The sequence below is a fragment of the Schistocerca piceifrons genome, chromosome 11, assembly GCF_021461385.2.
Source record: "Schistocerca piceifrons isolate TAMUIC-IGC-003096 chromosome 11, iqSchPice1.1, whole genome shotgun sequence".
Lineage (NCBI taxonomy): Eukaryota > Metazoa > Arthropoda > Insecta > Orthoptera > Acrididae > Schistocerca > Schistocerca piceifrons.
The window spans coordinates 115,149,140-115,169,518 of NC_060148.1; the positions used below are offsets into that span (position 1 = coordinate 115,149,140).

Here is a 20,379-nt window from a genome sequence, read left to right on the forward strand (position 1 = left end):
GGCATGGACAAGGCATTTAATGAACTCAAACAGCTGTTGGCCTCCGCTGTCACTATTGCTCACCCACGGGCGGACGCCACAATGTTTATCACTACTGACGCTAGTGACAATGCTATCGGCGCAGTACTGAGTCAGACGTACAACGATGTTACGACCCCCCTGCAGTTTTTCTCAAAAAAGCTAAACAACGCGCAGAAGAAATACTCAGCATTCGACAGAGAATTACTTGCAGTTTACGAGGCCATAAGACACTTCAGAACTGATGTTGAGGGACAAGATTTCTATGTGCTCACTGATCACAAGCCGTTGGTTCCTGCCATAAAAAATCCTGCGGCTGATCCGCCCCCATGACGCTTTCGTCACATCGATTACATCTTGCAATTTACAAATGACATTCGCTACATCTGAGGAGCGAACAATGTGGTCGCTGATTTTCTCTCGCATGTTGGTGCTGTCACAACCTTAATTGACTTAACGGACCTACCTCGGTTGCAGTCGGCAGACGCCGATACTATGCAGTTAATTTCAGACCACAGCTCCTCTCTCCAACCAATACGCTCTACTTTCCCTGGCATATCTGACTTAGTGTGGTGTGATGAATCGACTGGTACGTTGCGGCCATTCATTCCTAAGCCTCTTCAACGCCAGGTCTTTGACAAACTACACACATTAGCACACCCCGGTGTCAAAGCTTCCACCCATCTGGTAACTGAACGGTTTGTCTGGAGAGACATGCGTCGTGACTGTCAGTCTTGGGCAAGGGCATGCATGGTGTGTCAACAGAACAAAGTTTCCAGGCACACTTCTCCACCCCTTGGCTGTTTTGCCCAACTGCCAGGCCAGTTTCACCATATTCATGTCGACCTCGTAGGCTCTTTGCCCCACCCCGAGGGTTTCCATTACTTGTTTACAGCTATTGACAGGATGACTCGGTGGGCTGAGGCTGTACCTATTCCGAACATTACCTCAGAGACAGTAAGTTGAGCATTCCTAGATTCGTGGATCTCTAGATTTGGCTCACCTGTTTACCTCACCACTGACCAGGGGCGACAATTCGAGTCTTCAGTTTTCTCTGACTTATGTAAAATGTGTGGTATTGTCAAAATTCATACTTCTGCATACCACCCCCAAAGCAATGGGCTGGTCGAGCGATGGCATCGCACCTTAAAGTCTGCCCTGCGTTGCCATGACTCACTATGGACAGAGGCACTGCCCTTCATGCTCCTTGGCCTTCGTGTGACTTTCAAGGAAGACCTCAAGGGTTCTGTAGCCGAGTTTGTGTATGGCCAACCTCTGGTTTTGCCTGGAGAATTAGTCACTCCGACCCCACTTCCACGGCCCTCTGAACTCCCTTCACTTCTCGAGCGGGTGGGCTTGCACTGCGGTAAAATTCAGCTGCCACCTCCGGTTGCTCATACACCTCCGCGCGTGTACGTACCGTGCACGCTAGACTCTTGTGAGTATGTGTTTCTCAGAGACGACTCAGTCAAAGCCCCGCTTCAGTCGCCCTACACAGGTCCTTATAAGGTCATCAAACGCTCTGAGAATAACATGGATCTCCTCATAAAAGACTCTGTAACCACGGTCTCACTTAACTGAGTGAAACCAGCTTTCATTGAGCCTCAGGTGAACCTCCCTGATTCTGCCCCTATTTCTCCCATTCCTGCTTTGAGCGGCCATCCATCTTCCCACACCATGCATTTGGGTATTGATTCTCCACAGCGTGCTTCTCTGCCGAGCAATGCTCCTTCTCCGTGTTCATCTAATTCGAGTAGCCAATCTTTTTGGGGCTTTACTCCTCACAGCCCTTGCAGTCAAACTGCCAACCACTCGGATTCTACCATTGTGTTACCATCTTTGTGTGACGCCGTTCAATCCAAGCTGGCTCCTCGTGGCCTTCGGTCATGCTCTCTCGTCTGTCAGCTGATCACCCGAGGTTGGCTCCTGAACAGTCCAGAGCACCTGCCACCCCCCTCTTAGCAGACGCTTCCCCCTGCCATGGCTTTCCCACACCTCCCTGCCTCCCTACCATTACTTGTACAGGTGCCATCCAAGAATTCACAACACATGTGCACCCTGATGACATACATAAATTATCTGTTGTCGTAGATGGCGATACGGTGTGTGTGGTACTCGCGTGTGACAATACTGAGGAAGTGCAGAATCTCGTGTGGTGCACCGCTTTAAATTGAGCAGAAGTGCTGCGTGTGGCAATTTGAGTGCCTTTGTTAGGCCTTCTTGCAAGGTGTTTCTCCATCTGCCGGCTGATGAAGTGCTACACCTCCACTCCAGGACGGGATGTCGTCTTCAGCCGCCAGCGTCGCTTGCTGACTTCACCGTCGATGTACCGGGTTTCACCCCCCGGTCTCCTACCTGTCGACCGCTTCTGCCTGACGCAGAAGAACTGTGCATTACCTTCCTAACTTCTCACCCCCCCCCCCCATTCACAGGGACATACTCCATACTGGGCGGGGGGGGGGGGGGGGGCTATGTGGCGTAGAGCACCATAAATATCGATATTTGTTCTGTGCGCAAGTGTGCTATCTTTGAGGAGAGGGCTTTGGGGCAGGATGTTGGACGCTAAAGGCAATTAGCCTCCGGACTTGTATCTGTGTAGAAGCTATGTGAGAATAAATCTGTATATGAGGGAATTCTAGTTGTTTACCTACAACTATACCATATTCCCTCAGAACCATCTGTCTGTTATTATTAGTTTGAGATTCCACTGTCTTGTGTAATTATTTTCCTTCCCTCTAGCTAGAATGTAATGTACCTCCATGTTTGGTAGGTGTTTAACATTTACTCTTATTGCCATCATATTGTGATATATACACAGTGAGTGCACATTCATAAGTTTTTGATGTACAAAAGCTTATCTACAAATTTGTCTGGGTGGTTTTTTGGCTATTCATCTCAGTGCTCTTTTCTGAATTTTAAGTATTGTTCTTAAGCAGCTATCTTGTGCTCTTCCCCATTCACAAATTGAGTAGGATTAATATGGAAACAAGTTATACTGTTCATTGTTCTGAGAACTTTATCATCCACAACTTTTGCAGTTTCCCGTATGAAGAAAATCTTTGTTTATCATTTTACACAGTACGTCTATGTGCTCTCCCCATGTTAAATGCTCACCTATAATAGTTCCTAAAATTTTTTGTCACTTGCCTTTTAATTGCCTCACTGTTTAATATTTAGATTATACACACATTGCTTTAAGAATGAAATTTTCACTCTGCAGCAATGTGTGCACTGATATGAGACTTCATGGCAGATTACAGCTGTGTGCCGGACCGAGATTTGAACTCAGGAGTTTGAGTCTCGGTCCAGTACACAGTTTTAATTTGCCAGGAAGTTTCACGATGTTTTAGATTGATTTATAAGAATATTGTTTTGTACTAGATATTTATTTGCGGTTTCAGTATGTATGAGTGCTTCCATTTTAAGCTCCCTTTGTCTCATCTGCACATATAATGGTAGTATCATCAGCATACATTGTAAGTAACTGTTTTATACATTCTGGGATGTCAGTTATGTTGAGCAGCATTTCCCAAACTGTGTTCCATGGGACGTTAATAACTGCTCAGTGAAAAGCTAGGAGTGTCATGGTCTCTCTCTCTCTCTCTCTCTCTCTCTCTCTCTCTCTCTCTCTCTCTCTCTCTCTCTCTCTCTCTCTCCCTCCCTCCCTCCCTCCCACCCCCCCCCACCCCTTTCCTCTTCCCACTCCCACCTTTTCCACATCCCCCCCTCCCTCTCTTCCCTCTATTGACATTTTGGTCATACTAATCACTTGTTAAAAATTTTATTATGATTTTTGTGTTATGATTTAAAATTGAAGTTATCACTGACTAAAATAAATCTCTCTAATTTTTTGAAATATTGTTTACCATTATTGACCTTGAAAATAAATAAGGTGTTCCATCAATGCACCAGGATTTTCAATATGTTCCATCAGAGGAAAATTTTGAGAACCTGTGACATTGAGAATGACACAAGTACTGAACTTTGTGCCATATGAGGTCTCATAATTTGTAATTCAGATCTGTAATTAATTATATTCTCTCCACTTACACGTCTCATTTCTGTTTACTGTTTTCTATTCAAAATATGCAATTTGACTGTCTCATAGCATTTCCCTTGAATCCCACACTGATAGAGTTTCTCCATTATCCTAGAATTATTTATGTAGTCAAATAATTTATATAGGTCCACAAAGATCCCACAGATCCCCTGTTGCCTGTCAAGTGAACTCAGAATATGGTCTTCTAAATCTGTTGATTCCGTTATTGTTGATTGCCCTTCTATGAAACCATATTGTGATGAGTACATTACTTGAAATTTTATTCTTTATTATCATTTCACACATTTTAGCAAAATTGGGGATCAGTGATATTGGCCTGTAGTCTCAAAATTAACTTCTTTATATTTTCTTAAATACTGGCTGTACTGTACTTGTTTTTAGTGATTCTGCTAATATGCCTTCCTATAACACAGCAATCAGCATGTGTATTAAGGGTTGTAGTATACTTCCCCAGATTTCTTCATGGTATGGTTTATATGTGGGATTTTTAGTATTGTATGTTCTTCATCTGTTTTGTTTTCAGTTCTACTGCTACAGTTGTATATGTCATCAGTGTCTTATATTTCTCTAGGATGTACATCATTTATGGTATATTTCAGTGAACAAATGCGTTCTGTAAATACTGTAGTAAGTCTTTAGTGTAATTACCTGCTTTAACTACAGCTGCCTTAATGAATAATGACTTTCCTTTTCTGATGAAACTGCTCTTTGTGATAATGTAGGACTGGAGGGCTTGATGATTAAGTCTTTCTAATTTCTTTAAATGGGTTTCAACAGTTAAAAATCAGTCTCTCTCAGATGTTCAACACCTGTCGCCCACTGTATGGCAGGAAGTGAATGCTGTCTCAATCCTGATGGAGCTCGGGATCTTGGCTGACCCACAACCCCACCCTCCTCCCAGGAAAGCTTCCTGCAAGATCAGATGGTGAGCCTTGAACACACACCAAATGTGCAAACCACTGCAGCAGTATCCGTGAAACTAGGAACAGAATCACTACCTTCATTCTGGAAGTAGCATAGCAGTGAGCCAAACAACTTAAGTTTCCAATGAATAGTTAGGTTTTTTTATCAACCTTTTAAGCTCTAATGGGGATAGCCCATGACCAAAGCTGAACTTCTTAGCCCCATGATAAGTATAAATATCACAGAACAAGAGAGGGCAGTAGACCATTCAATACTAGGGTAATGTTTTAACCATCAAACACATAAATGGCAAGCAAAATGGAATCAGGCTTTAGCAACAAGGTTCTTACAATTTAAACTTAACAGTGGCCAAATGCATGATTACTAAATGAAACTAACAGGTCGCCATCTTTAGCAATGAGGCTTTTACAACTTACTATTCTAAAAGAACTTTATAATGGTGAAGGACATGATTACTCGATTTGAACAGCATAGGCTAACACAACTTAGCAACAAGGATTTTTAAAATTTACTACACTAAATTAATACTGGCCAAGCTCAATGGCCACTACATTCAAAAAAGTCACGCAGACACACTATACATTCTCAGAGCCACAACTGCATTGCAATAGTTTAACCTTAATGGGGCATAGCTATGCAAGTGAAGCCAAACTGGCTGTAGCCGTGTGGACACTAAGTTGCTGTGCAAAATGATGTTAAATAAGCCCATGTAATCATACCCAGCTTATCAGCTGTGGTCATCACTCTTTCTTAAAACTTACTAACTCAGGTGGTGCAGCACTTCACTGCTTCCATCGTTTTACTACAGTGGACATGCTTTTGTAGTTCTCCTTAGCAACAAGGCTATGAAGCACAGCTGTTGTCAGGGGCAGTCCTTACAGTAACTCACAATGGCTGCACCACTAAACAAGACAAGGAAATTAACATGTCATACACAGGTGAACAATAATGTTAGTAATCTGCAGTCATTAACTGCACTTTAATATGATAAAAAACACCACCAAGAAGCTGAGGAATCAACTTAGCTGTCTTAGATCTCGTAGTCAACCAGCGTGGTCTGTTGGCATTGTCTTCTTAAAGTATAAAGTAAGTTTCACTGTTTAATCGAACTCTGCCAGCAGCATTCAAGAAAGACAATGGGAACAATTGCCTGAGCTTAACCACAAATTTTGGCTACAAATTACTGTCTCCACTATCCTGACTGTATTGAGAGATACTTCTTGGGGAGCTGACCGGACTGTCCTCCTCCGCCTCTATTGATCTCTTGTCTGCTCCAAGTTGCATTATGGATGCATTATCTACTCATCTGCATGGCCATCTATCTTACACCACCTAAATACAATACATCATTTGGGGATCTGTCTCACCACTGGTGCCTTCCGTACTAGCCCTGTTGAGTCTCTATGCAGATGCCGGTGAACTACCACTGTCAGACCAGTACGACATCCTACTCAGTTGGTATGTGTGACGGCTTTCTTCTATGCCAGGCCACCCAACCTTTGACCCTTTTTATGATGATATTCTTGACTGCCAGTACAAGATGTACGTTTCTTCTCTGCAGCCTCCCGGCGTCCACTTTCGTCCCCTTCTTCAGCAGCTGCAGTTCACACTTCCTGCCACTTTCCGAGTGGGAGAGAGCCCTTCACCACCTTGGATTCAGACACAGGTTTATTCTCGTTTTGACCTCAACTCGTTCCCAAAGGATTCAACTCCCAAGCTGACCTATCGTTGCAAAATTCTCGAACTTTGCTCACAACTTGCCGATAGCATATTTTTGTACATGATAGTTCAAAGTCTGCCCGTGGTGTTGAATGCCCTTTTGTCATTGGGGCTGATAAGTTTCACTACCGACTTCTTGACCAGTGCACAATTTTTACAGGAGAGCTTCTTGCCCTCCATCAAGCTGTTCACTACGTCTGGAGGCACCAGCTCACTAGCTGTGGGATCTGCTCTGACTCCCTCAGTGCCCTTCAGAGTCTGGATGATCCCGATCCAGTCCACCCAATCGTTCCACAGATCCAGGACTGCCTCCATTTGATCGTGGATGGGGGAGCCCAAGTGATTTTCATGTGGGTTCCTGGCCATGTCGGTGTACCAGGGAATGATGGTGCAGCCAAGGCCACAGTCCATCTCGGTCTGCCTGCCTCTTATTCCGTTCCCTGGCAAGATATTTGTACTTTTCTCTATTGGCGTATCATGTCACTTTGGCATGACCATTGGTGCTCCCTCCATGAGAACAAACCCAGAGGAGTCAAACCTCTCCCAACAGCCAAGTCGACTTCCTCCTGGCCATTTCGCCATGAGAAAGTAATGTTAGCTCGATTGTGAATAGGGCACTGCCACTTTAGTCACTGCCACTTGTTGAGTGGCGACCCTGCACCTGGCAGTCCTTTCTGTAGCCAGCCATTAACCGTCAGACATTTCCTGATCCTCTGCCCCCATTTGACCCACTTATGTCTCAGGGTCAGGCTGCTGCCCACTTTGCCAGACATTTTAGCGGATGACGAGCGAGCTGCGGCTTGCGTTTTAAGTTTTTTTAAAAGCAGTAATATGACAAAAGAGATTTGATTTCTACCTGGTGACTCTGGTGTCTTGCCAATGTCCTTTAGAAGATACTCTTACATAAAGTCTTGATGTTTTAGATTTGTTTTTTGTTCCTTTTTGTATTGGATCTTGCAATGGTTTTTTGCCCTTGCAGTCCCAGCATTCTATGGTTCTATACTGGACACTTATGACCTTAGATGTTTTGCGCCCTAAAACCCCACAAAAAAGTATCGTGACTGAATCCAACTAATAATGAAAATGACGAATAACAGTATAGGACTAAACCATCAAAGACATATTTCGACACTTTTGAAGAGCTTAATTCCAATAGACACACTTGATATTTTCAGCCGCAAGCCTGGCCAAGAACTGCTTTGTTGCTGTGGTGCCCATATGCTGCAGCTGTAGATGGTCATTCACAACTGAGTGTCCAGACTCGCTTGTAGTACCTAGGCTGTCACCTTTGACACTGAAACATCACTGCACAATCACTCACACATCTAGGCAGGACCAACACACCATGGTATACACAGGAGTTGTGGTAGAACCTCAATGGTGAAAAATGCACATTGCCAGAGGAGGAAACCAACTGGGGAACCTTCCCCCACATGTTACCTGTGGGAGTGAGCCATACCCAGTGGATGGAGCCTACGAAGCAAATGGTCTGACCTGTCTTATGGATGTGTAAAGGACCTCACCACTCGTGAGCAGTGTAACAGCTGCGAGCAGTGTAACAAACGCCCTGAATGATAAAGGGACTCTTAAATCAGGGCAGTAGGTTCTGAAGAATTTTTGTCCTTGCTGTTGGCTGCAAAATTCTTCCAAAAAGCTCTGTCCTCTGCATGGTATTTCAAGGTAGTCTCTTCTGATTATAATGGAATTCCCATTTCTGCGGCCACCCACTGTGGCCAAGTGGTTCTAGGCGCTTCAGTCTGGAACCGCACAACTGCTACGTCGCAGATTCGAATCCTGCCTCTAGTGTGGACGTGTGTGATGTCCTTAGGTTAGTTAGGTGTAAATAGTTCTAAGTTCTGGTGAATTGATGACCTCATATGTTAAGTCCAATAGTGCTCAGAGCCATTTGAACCCATTTCTAGTGTGACTGGTGAATGTTTCTCCAGGCCTTATGAGACTGCTCTTTAATGTTGGAAGGTGGGAACGTCTCAGCTAACAAATACTCAGTTCCTCACAAGTTGCCCAGTGGTGAATTCAGGACATACATGTATATTAGTCAAACTGGCATATTCAAATGGCTCTCATGTCTTGCTGTATTAAAGGCATAGGCTAACCATCTCAAGGTTTTATTTCACTTTGACTGAATCTCCTGATGGTAAATGTTATGGGCAGCTTGGAGAATTTGGTTGACCCTTTCAGCAAAAGAGAGAGGGATTGGGATAGTATGGCATAGTCTGGTGATGTCTCCCCCCCCCCCATAGCAAACAAAAAATTATTAAATTCCTTGGAGGTGAAAGTTGTAGCATTATCAAATACTCCATGATTCAACTAAGACCAAACACCCCGAATATAGCTATCAGAGCCTCTATTGCCGCCATTGCAGTAGCCATTCTGTTAGTTATTAACCAGGTAAACCTGGAGACAGTGTCCATATTGACAAATATATAGATAAATTTCCTTTCTTAGACATGGCAATGGACCCACAAAATTTAGAAATATTTTATTCAAATGGTTGAAATGGCTCTGAGCACTATGGGACTTAACTTCTGATTTCATCAGTCCCCTAGAACTTAGAACTACTTAAACCTAAGTAACCTAAGGACATCACACACATCCATGCCCGAGGCAGGATTCAAACCTGCGACCATAGCGGTTGCGCGGTTCCAGACTGTAGCACCTAGAACCACTTGGCCACTCTGGCTGGCACAAATATTTGTTCCATAGGATGTGGGACCATATATCTAGACAAGGTATTCTGTGCAGGCTGACTAGAAGCACACTCTTTACATTTCCTGACAAAAATTCTTATGTTCTTGTCCACACCTGCCCAAACAAAATGTTCCTCAACTTTCTCCCTAGTTTTAAACAGTCCGGGGTGCCACCTATTGGGGACACATGAAAGTAGTGTAAAGGAGAAATTGCTGCAGCAGCTGGATCCACAATTCTTGCCTGAGTTTCACCCCACTTTTGACAATGAAAATGTTCTTTCTTCAATAGGTAGGTGCAGCTCTCCTTGCCCTTGTTAATCACCAGCTCTATCTCTGAATCCCGATTTTGATAAGTCTCAATTCTGTAAACCAGTATGGGATACTCAGCTAGTATTGCATTGATCTCATAAGGCAACTTCCCATCTCCCTCCGGAACTTGTTCATTCTGGTCCTGATTGTCAATCATTCGACTTAAGGCATCTGTGGCCATATTGTCCACACTCTTGACGAGTATTATCCTGAACTGGAAAGCAGATATTCATGTCAGCAATCAAGCTATCCGCCCAGTTCTTCTAGGGTGCCTTGGCATTCAAGTAAGGTCCTGATTATTAGTCTTCAGTTCAAACATAAGACTGCTAATGCTTCAAGATCATAAGAAGAATAATGTTGCTCCAAGTGGTTAAGTGAACACGAAGCAAAGGTAACTGAACTAACCCTTCACAATGTTCATGTTGGAGGACAGCCACTATAGCTGCCTTGATGCATCAGTCTGAATGATACGTGTTTTATCAAAATCTGACAGTGCCAAGACTGGGGATGCCGCCAAGGCCTCTTTGACAGCAAGGAATCAGCATCTTGAGCCTCACCTCACTGAAATTTCACTTTTTTTTCCTCAAAGCATTCAAGGAGGCTGCCTTTTGGGCAAACCTACGAATGAATTTAGTAAAAAAGCTAGCCGTGCCTGTAAATCTTGCCACCTGCTTCGCATACAGGACATAAGAAATTTCGTAATCGCCCTAATTTTTGCACTATCTATAGTGGGACCCTCTGCACATACCACATGCTCAAGAAACTGTATCGAGGGACAAGCTAACCTCACCTTGTCAGGATTGACTGTAAGGCTAGCCTTGTGTAACCTCTCGGAAACTATCTCAAGATGTCAGAAATGGTCTTTTGTAGATGTACTACCATCTTATCTCGGTAATGAGACAGAAATTCAATTTTAATCCCATTGAAGACTTGGTTCAGGAGTTGTTACAATACTGCAGCATCTGCTGAAAGGCCGAATGGAAATCAATGAAATTCATATAAGTTCCAATCTGTGCTAAATGTAGTTAAGACCTTGGACGACTCTCATAGGGGTATTTGGTAGTATGGCTGATTTAAATCTGGCGTGTCAAAAACCTTAGCTTCCTTGAAACATGCAAACACGTGTGGAGATTGGGTAATGATAGTGAATACAAAATTATCTTCTAGTCAACAACAGGCCAAATTCCTCCTTGCGGCTTCCCCCCAGTGGGGGTCACAACTCTTCTTTGAGTACATTGTGGCTACCACGGGGCCCAGGCCTTTGTAGCATTACTTCCTTTCTATGCTGCTATCTCGGTAATGAGACAGAAATTCAATTTTAATCCCATTGAAGACTTGGTTCAGGAGTTGTTACAATACTGCAGCATCTGCTGAAAGGCCGAATGGAAATCAATGAAATTCATATAAGTTCCAATCTGTGCTAAATGTAGTTAAGACCTTGGACGACTCTCATAGGGGTATTTGGTAGTATGGCTGATTTAAATCTGGCGTGTCAAAAACCTTAGCTTCCTTGAAACATGCAAACACGTGTGGAGATTGGGTAATGATAGTGAATACAAAATTATCTTCTAGTCAACAACAGGCCAAATTCCTCCTTGCGGCTTCCCCCCAGTGGGGGTCACAACTCTTCTTTGAGTACATTGTGGCTACCACGGGGCCCAGGCCTTTGTAGCATTACTTCCTTTCTATGCTGCTTGCTTATATTTCCACAATCCCTTTCTCCCTCTGCTTCTCTACCAGACAGTTATCTTGCTACCTACACTGCTTGGACGTTGTTTATGATTGGGCCTTGAGTTTCCACTTCCAGCATATTCTACAACTTTTCATCAAATAAACACATGGTCCCAACTGTTGGGTTTGACCAGCCACCAATTTTCAAAATTCTACATAAGTGCGGATCATGCAGGGAAGGTCACCCAATGCAGTGTGTGCTCCATCTTTGCACTGTGCCCTTTAATACAGTAATACACCCAAAACCCAGCACAGTAGAGCACAGTAGCCAACCCATTGTGGGGTGGGTTGTCAAGTACCTGCAAAGTAGCCTTCTTACCACACAGGTTTGCACTGTTGTTGCCTGAGCTGAAAACTCCCCATGCATTCCAAGGAGTACGTGCTTACAGTGACTAGGCAAGGCGACTCTGAGCAATGGTTACTGCATTACCCTTCAAGAGTCTTGGTTTGCAGCAATCCACACTACAGCCCTTTGTGGATACAGGGGATGCAAAAGGTCTAGTGCCACCTTTGCTTAAGGGTTAGTTTTCACTAAAGTGTGGTCACACTCATTTGTAGATAGATTGGGTCAATAGTTGGACGAAGGGTAATGGTTTGAAAGGCAGAGGGAAATATGTGCCAGGGCAAGAGCCAAGGGAAAAAAACCTCTGTGATAGTTGGGTCAGGTTGTACAGACACTAGTGGTTTTCTTGCTGTCTATGACAGGCCCTGCAAGGGTAGGCTTTGTTAGCAGTGGGTATCATGTAGGTAGAAACCTATGACATTGTGCTGTGGTGTTACTCGGCAGCTGCTGCTGGGTGCCATTGTTGGCTTCTCGGTCAGCATCAGCATACCTGTAACAGTTAGGTTCATCATAGTTTTGTGTCTGATAGGTCATATATCAGATTCACAGTGTAGGGTAGTGTTGGCAGTTTGTTTGTGCATTAGTGTGCAAGCTTGTTGGTTTCCATACTGTAGCCTGTCGGTTGGCTTTAATAGCAGCTATCATATCCAGTCAATGTTGCTGACATGCAGGGGCTCACTGATGTTGTCATTTGTGGGTGTATGTTAGCTAACCATAGGTGGTTATGCCCTAGCTAGTAGAGTCTTTCGCCACTTATGCTTTCGCCTATGGTTGTGATCATAGTTCCCCAGAGTAAGGATGAAAGGATTGTTCGAGTTCCTCGAGTTCCTGTATAGTCATGTGGTGTGTTTTTTGAATACTTCCTTGAGGGTTTCAAGGTGGTATTCATTGTGAAGCTCTCAAGTGTATGTGTAGTGTGTAGCATTGCTATGACACGTAGTACTTTTTTCTGTATGATCTGTAGGTGTGTAGAAGCTTCATATCCCCAGATGGGAGCTGTGCACATCATCAGAGGTCTAATCAGTGTCATGTATATGGACCTCAACACCCTCCTATTCAGTTTACTTTCCCTGTTGAGCTCTGGGTAGAGTTGTTTGAGTCTTGTGTGGGCTCTGTTGCTAATGAATTCATTGTAGTTCCCCCATGTAAGTTTAAGGCCCAGCCAGACACCGAGATGTCTGACTTTCTCTCAGAAATTTATTGAGCATGCATGTAGTGTTACCTGTCGACAGTGTTGATGTTTGTGCAGTAGCTTTAGTTTGTGTGTGAACAGAACTGCTTTATGCTTGTCAACATTTACTTTAGTACACCATCATTCCAACCAAGGCTCAGAAGTTCTGAGTGCCGTCTATATTCGGGAATTTATGTTTGACGGTTTCCAATCTTGTGCAAAGATGCCCATGTCATCTTCATAGATCGCTAACATTGTACTGGAAGGTCATTAATGTAGAAATTGAACAAGATGAACCCCAGAATGCTTTCCTGGGGTACTCCTGCTTGGATACCACATTGTGTCAATTGTTTTCTCTGCACGTCAGTGTTAAAACAGCTGTTCATGAGAGATGAGTGTATGAGATGTGTGAGTCCGTCAGGGAAACCAACATCGCTTAATTTGCGTATAAGGCCATTGTGCCAGAGACGGTCAGAAACTTCTTCAATGTCCAGGAACATGGCCTCTGTTCCTTTGTTTGTGTTGTAGCTGTGTGTTATATGTTCGACTATGCAGAGAAGTTGTGTTGTTGAGTGGTGGTTCCTAAACATGAATTGCTCCAGCCTTAGGGTTTCATTGCCGATGCAGTGCCTAGTGATGCATTTTAGCAATACCTTCTCAACAGTCGCACTGAGTGAGCACAGCAGACTGATGGGTCAGTAATTTTGTGGGAGGGAGTGGCCCTTCCCTGGCTTCCTGAACATCAGGACCTTGGCCGCCTTTCAAAAGTCAGAGAAGTTTTGGTGTTTTAAGCTGGCATTTTTTATGTGTGCAAGGTGTTCTACAGCTCTATCCATGAACTCCTGGAGGACATGGTTTAGAATCCCATTGGGCATAGGGGCTTTCCTAGTATTGGTGTGCTTGATAGCCCAAGTAATTTCGTTTGTACTAGTACGTCAGATGTCATCATGCATAGGCTGGTCTACAAGTCTTGTAACCTCCTGGTCCATTTCAAGTGTGAATACTGGATCTGAAGGAGCCAGAATCGGCATGAAAGATGCAGCCAGTGCTGTGGCCATAAGCTCTGCCTTCCCCTTGGTGGAGAAGGCCGTCTTGTCCTTGTAGAGTAGAAATGTAATGTTTCTCCCTAGTGAAGTGTCTGGCTAGTTTCCACATGCCACAATGTGTGGTATGTACCCCTACGAGTTTCTGCCCCCATTGCTCATTTCGAAATGTTTGTATTTTCTCCTGTATTATACCCTGGAGTCTGTTGGTGTGCAGTTTATAGAACAGGCTCCTGGAACACTGCCAATATCTCGTGAGGCAGTTCCTCATTGAAATAAGGATTTCCTGGGGCAGGGCCGTCGAGTGTTGTTTTCGTGTTGTGTGTGGAATGGCGTGAGTCATCGTGTCTCGGACAGCAGTAGTAAGAGCCTCCACCACCTCATCAATTTGTTGTGTGTTGATAATTTCATGAGTGTCTGGAAAACGACCGTCAAGTGTTTTCTTGAACAGGGTCCAATTCGTGTACTTGTAGTTCAGTATTCTGCGTGATTCTGTATCATGTAGTGTTTCTTCTGTGTGTAGTATTACAGGCATGTGGTCTGAGTGCAGATAGTTTTCAACCATAATCTTGAGCATGCATGTGATGCTGTTGATGAGGGCTATATCAAACACATCTGGCCTGAGTTGGGCTTGTGCTGGCATGTACATGGGAATGTCCAGCCCAAGTACAATGTAGGTTTGGCCTAGTGCATATTCGTATAGTTTCTTGCCATTGTAGGTACATATTCGTCAATTCCAGTTGGGGTGTTTTGTGTTTAGATCTCCAGCAGAGATTCTTCCAACCCCCTCCCCTCCTCCCCCCCCTCCTCTCCCCCCCCCCCCTCCCCCCTGTTCTATGTTGAGATCTCTGCTGGTATCGTATGTTACTATGATTTTAGGAGAGTTGTACAGCATTATCAGTGTGGTGCTGCCTGCATTGAACTTGACCCTGACAACTGTGGCTTCTAGTCTCTCAAGTGCAGGGAGCTTGATGTTCGTGTGTTCCTTGTCTTTGTGTATGATGACGGCAGTGCCAGTTTGTGGTGTACACCGACTCTGAATGCCTTCTCGTTCCTGTGATCAACTGTGAAGGTGACTTTACAGCCTCAAATACTGCCTTTAGAGAAAAACACATATCATATGCAGCAACATGCCAAATTGCATCGTTCTATGATTCAAGTCTTAACCGCTACAAATTGTATGTTGGGGACAATCCTACAGTTTGGCTGAGCACTGAGGTCGAAAAATTTCAAGGGAGTTTGTTAAGCTTTACAACAACAATGTACCCATGACCAAATTGAAGGAGGATTAAAATTTGACCAATAACACCATTGACTGTCATATTTGTGGATAACCGTTAGATAAAAAAGCAGAAACTGCTTGTAGGAACCACTGTTATCTTACAGGGAAGTCCCATGGCTCATTTCACAATACGTGTAATTTAAAGTACCTGTTACCAAGGCATATACCCGTTTTCTTCCATAATTTAAGCGGGTATGATGCTCACTTTCTCGTTGAGCACTTGACTGATTTCGGCATGAAGAAAGATCAGGTCAGTGTCCTGCCTGAGAGTGTCAGAAAATATATTTCTTTCTCCAAATGACGAAACAAGTGTTATGCTCCACTTCCTCGTCATGTTACATTTTATGCAGACACCACTCCATAAACTCGCTGAAACTGTACCTCAGGAGGATATGTACATAACTTGAGCTGCATTTCCCAACAAGGAAAAGGTCCCATCTTTTCACTAGGAGGAGGGTTTTTCCATGCGAGTATCTGGATAGTATGGCAAAACTCAACGAAACCAGAATACCTGAATTAACTGCATTCTCCAGCAACCTTACAGGTGATGTCAAATTGGTTGCAGACTATTAGCATTGCGTGAATGTCTGGAGGGAATTCAACATCTCCACTTTAGAAGAGTGTGTGTGGCTTTACATGGACATAGACATTCACTCACTTGCAAACGTTTTTGAGAAATTTCTGGGCTGTGTATGACCACATATTCTCGGATCAGCATCAAATTATTGACCAATCCTGACATGTTCTTTTTCTTTGAATGAGGAATCTGTGGGGGCCTTTGCCAATGTGTCCATAGGCACACAAAGAGAAATAACCCATGAATGGATGTCAAGTTCAACTCATTCCTTGATGTAAATACCTGGATGTAAATACCTGATGCTTTGTTTGGAGATTAGCATGACTTTCAGTATTGACTGTGTGCAGGTCTGTCTCCCAGCCTGTGTGTGCAGGAATATGTGAGGCAGCTGGCACGTGGTGCTCTCTTGTGGAAGGCGAACAGTGCATGCTTCATGATCGGAAGATTTTGAACAGTGTAATTACATATGATGAGTATTTCATGATGGTATTCCTTGTGCAATCAGACTAAAAATGCTCTGCAGTTGTTGAAATATTCCATACTGCCTTATCGACCTCAAAATATTGAAATATGTATTCTGTACATTGCAGTCAATTACCCAACAATTTCTTTAAATAAATATAAGCTATGTTCCACAAACTGCTTTCTATCCTATAAATTCTTTCAATAGACAATATACCACACATTGGCTTGTCTACCAGAAATTTTTTAAACAATATTCCATACACTGCAGTCGATTTCCCATCAAATAGCCAGTTAAATGAGTGTTTTTCCTGCCAATTTCCAGGGGGAGTAGAGGAGAGGGGAGTGGGGGTGTGAGGGTGTGAGTGGAGGGGTTAATTAATTTATCAATTAGTTTCATTAATTAGTCAATCAAACTGATAGAGTGGAAGGAGCAATTTGAATAACTGAGGTCTGAAAGTGTACTTGTATCAGCAAGGGGAGGGAAATGGGGAGATTGAGGGGAGGGAGAGGTGTGGGGGGGGGGGGGGGAGGGGTTCTTGGAAGGACAGATTATCCGCAGGCAGTCATAAATCAGTTAAGAGAACAATGGGTTAAGGGGAGGGGAAGGGGTCATAAATCAAACAATTTTGCACCCGAATGCATGCAGCCTGCACTAACAAAACATGCCAGAACATAGGTTGTCCTACTACTAATAACTATACTCACAAAAGTTTAATGTCCAGATCGTTCTTGTAAGTAAAGACATGTCCAGACAAAAGGCAATAACTGTATAAGATCCGGCGGCCGGAGTGGCCGAGCGGTTCTAGGCGCTACAGTCTGGAACCGCGCGACCGCTATGGTCGCAGGTTCGAATCCTGCCTCGGGCATGGATGTGTGTGATGTCCTTAGGTTAGGTTTAAGTAGTTCTAAGTTATAGGAGACTGATGACCTCAGAAGTTAAGTCCCATAGTGTTCAGAGCCATTTTTTGTATAAGATCCTAAATTTACACTATAATTTACTGATCGGGGAGTCCTTATTCACTCTCTTCTCTGAAGACATGGCTGCAATGCTTACAGTACACTCGTCATGTCGTTACACAAAGAATACGGTGGCGATGCCAGTGGCGGCTGAGGACCATACACACATGACAACCACATGGCAGCATCATGGTCAGCAGAAGTACGCGGCCTGGCCATTGAGTCCATGACACTAATGGAGAAGGCTGCAGTAGTCTTACTGGCAAAGAACGTGGGACGGTGCCTCTGGGTGGTGACAACGGCAGAGGAGTGGCGTTGGACTTGGGTAGCGCGCCATTGAGCTTGATGAACAAGGTGAATGGTATGAATGTGTCTCGCATTTTTTTTTTCCATGTGTCGATGCCAGGCTCAGGGTTAAAGGGCAGTGAATGAGAACCTGGGCCATCTGCGACCGTCAATTGGGGTCACCCCACATGCAGCACCCACGTGTGTGGCTCAGCGTGCTCAGTATGCATTAATTAGTGCGGCATGCTGTGGGAGGCAGTGAGGCGGCACAGTAGACTTTGTCCCCTTTGTCCCAGCGCTAGTATGTGCAAACGCAGCATTTGGTGCAGCATTGTAGACAACGAGCTGCAACATGCAGGTTGGTAGGCTCAGCTCACAGCAGAATAACAGCGGCGAATACTGACCGACCACACAATATCATACATGAATCAAAAGTAAACGTTTGCCCCATGGACTGAACAGTGAGAACGAATCACGATACTGACATCTGCAGGGAGAGAGACAAGGTTGTTGCATACGGGTTATGACCATAATGTACTGGAGGTTGAGTGGTCAGGACTTCTGAGTGAGTATCCAGGGTTAAATGGCAAAACAGGAAATTACATCAAATAAAGAAAATATATTTCTGTGTATGGAATACAAAGGGCACACCTAGGAAGGTAAGGTTCATATTAATTTATGTTGGTGATTGGCCATGGGGTGCAGAGACAGAGGATCGGCCTCTCAAGAAAGGCGTCTGTTCTAGTCGAGGTCCAGATCACAAGAGGGGGAAGCAACCGTGTTCTGCTCTGGAGGACCTTCCAGTGTCCACATACATGACCTGTATCCCAAACATGTTACTAACTAAAACCGATGACGTGAATTTGCTAGCAGTTTCATCAGAGGGCCCAAGATGTCTCTTTTCACCAGCTTCAACCAGACAGAACTGTCATAGTTCTGAAAGGCAAGCAACTTGTGTCATGTAGGCACAGCAGAAGTTGCTCTGGGAGAAGACTTGTAAAGATTTGACTGGGGCCTTTGAAATAAATTTTTACAGCCGATTCCCTAATCACTCCTTGACTGGCTGCCATCCTGTACAGGTCTCGTACAGATATGATATTATGTATATAGACTGAAGCAGCGAGTGAAAATTTTTTACCAAGGCTGGGAATCGAACCTGGGTCTCTTTCTTATTGGAGAGGTGCATTAGTCACTTAGCCACCTTGGCACAGTGTTTCACATGACTACATGGATTACCCTGGCATACCTCCCTCCTCGATCCAGACTCTCACTGCCACCCCAGTCTGTTTTAAATTCCTCTTATGCACTAACAGAACTGCCAAGGCTCTCCATGTTCTGGAATAGCATCTAAGCATCTAACATAAATGGGGGATGCAGCCTGAAACCCAGGTGCAGGTACTCATACAAATGAAAAGACACAGTTTGAGAGACTTTACTGACCCCATACAGATATGATTTTATTTATATACTGTGAACTTATGATGTGTTTTGTATGGTTTTCTTGGATTTTATGTTTTAGCAATTTCGATGTTTTTTGCAGTGTTCTTTGTCTTGAATGGTGTTAATTTTATTATTCAATTTTTAGTTTGCTCCCACCCAAAACGCTTTTTTTCCTATGGTTGTCCCACTGATTCTACTGGATGTGGTCAGTGTAATGGTTTGCGTGCTATTTGTATTTCTGCTGGAGCTATGATCAATGTTTTGGTCGATATGTTGGCTATGCTAAAATAGGGTTTTTGGTGTGGTAAAGACATCAATGGTCAATCGAGTATTCCCTATCTTCTGCGTTTAATTTGCCATCTGTGAACAGTGTGTTAGCTGTTCCATGTGAGGTAGGGAGACAGTCAACAAAGTTCTGTAGGTATTTTCTGGCATTTTGAGGCCTTCTCGGTAGTTTGATGTAATGTCTTGGTATCTGTATGCTGGGACACAAAATGATAGCTGTTTATTAAATATGCAATTTTTTTACTTATGAAAGACTTTTGCTTTCCATTTAAGTGTGTGCCATATCTTGTATAGTGTTCTCTGTCCATATCATCCATCATGAGGAATTATGTGTTGGGGAATTTCTAGCAGATTTTTCTGTATAAATTAACTACTTTCTTCATTTCTTCATTCATGACCAAAAAATGAAGGTTGTATGTTTTAGGAATGTGCATACAGTTACTTGATGTTTATTAAGCCACACAGTGTCTCATGTAAACAGTGAGTGGCTTTGTCAAGTTCGTTGTGGTAGATGTCATTTGATCCTGCTGTCCTTCTGCTTAGCTGGATGGTAACATGCTCGCCTCCCATGCAAGTGGGCCCGGGTTTGATTCCTGGCTGTGTTGGAGATTTTCTCCACTCAGGGACTGGGTGTTGTGTTGTCCTCATCATCATTTCATCCTCATCATCGGTGTGCAAGATGCCCAATGTGGCATCAACTGAAATAAGACTTGCACTTGGCGGCCGAACTTCCCCAGATGAGGCCTCCTGGCCAATGATGCCATACGCTCATTTCCATTTGATCCTGCTATTAATAGAATTGACAGTGTACCTGGATCATTCATGAGATAGTTCTTTACTACTTCATCTTTACATCTTCTTGATACAATAAAGTTTTAGCAAGTTTTCTGTCGTGGCTGTCTGCACATATTTTTGTGTCACAACTACTTTGTATTGTTTCCTAGAAGGACATTTTTGCAATTTTTATGATTTCTCGATGTTTTGGCCTATGATCATCTTGTTATTTTTTTATACGTTACTTGTTTCACACCTCCATAAGTTTGTAGAAATAATTTATTCTTT

At 43.7% G+C, this 20,379-nt stretch overlaps 1 protein-coding gene across 1 annotated transcript in view; it reads right to left on the reverse strand.

Annotated features, from left to right (window-relative positions):
- Nucleotides 1–9,526: 9,526 nt before the first annotated feature.
- LOC124719777 (uncharacterized abhydrolase domain-containing protein DDB_G0269086-like) overlaps nt 9,527–20,379 on the reverse strand; it is a 53,645-nt gene continuing 42,792 nt past the window's right edge. Inside the window, exon 2 of the mRNA XM_047244975.1 lies at nt 9,527–9,952. Coding sequence (XP_047100931.1) covers nt 9,527–9,952 — 426 coding nt within the window. The remainder of the gene's footprint in view (nt 9,953–20,379) is intronic.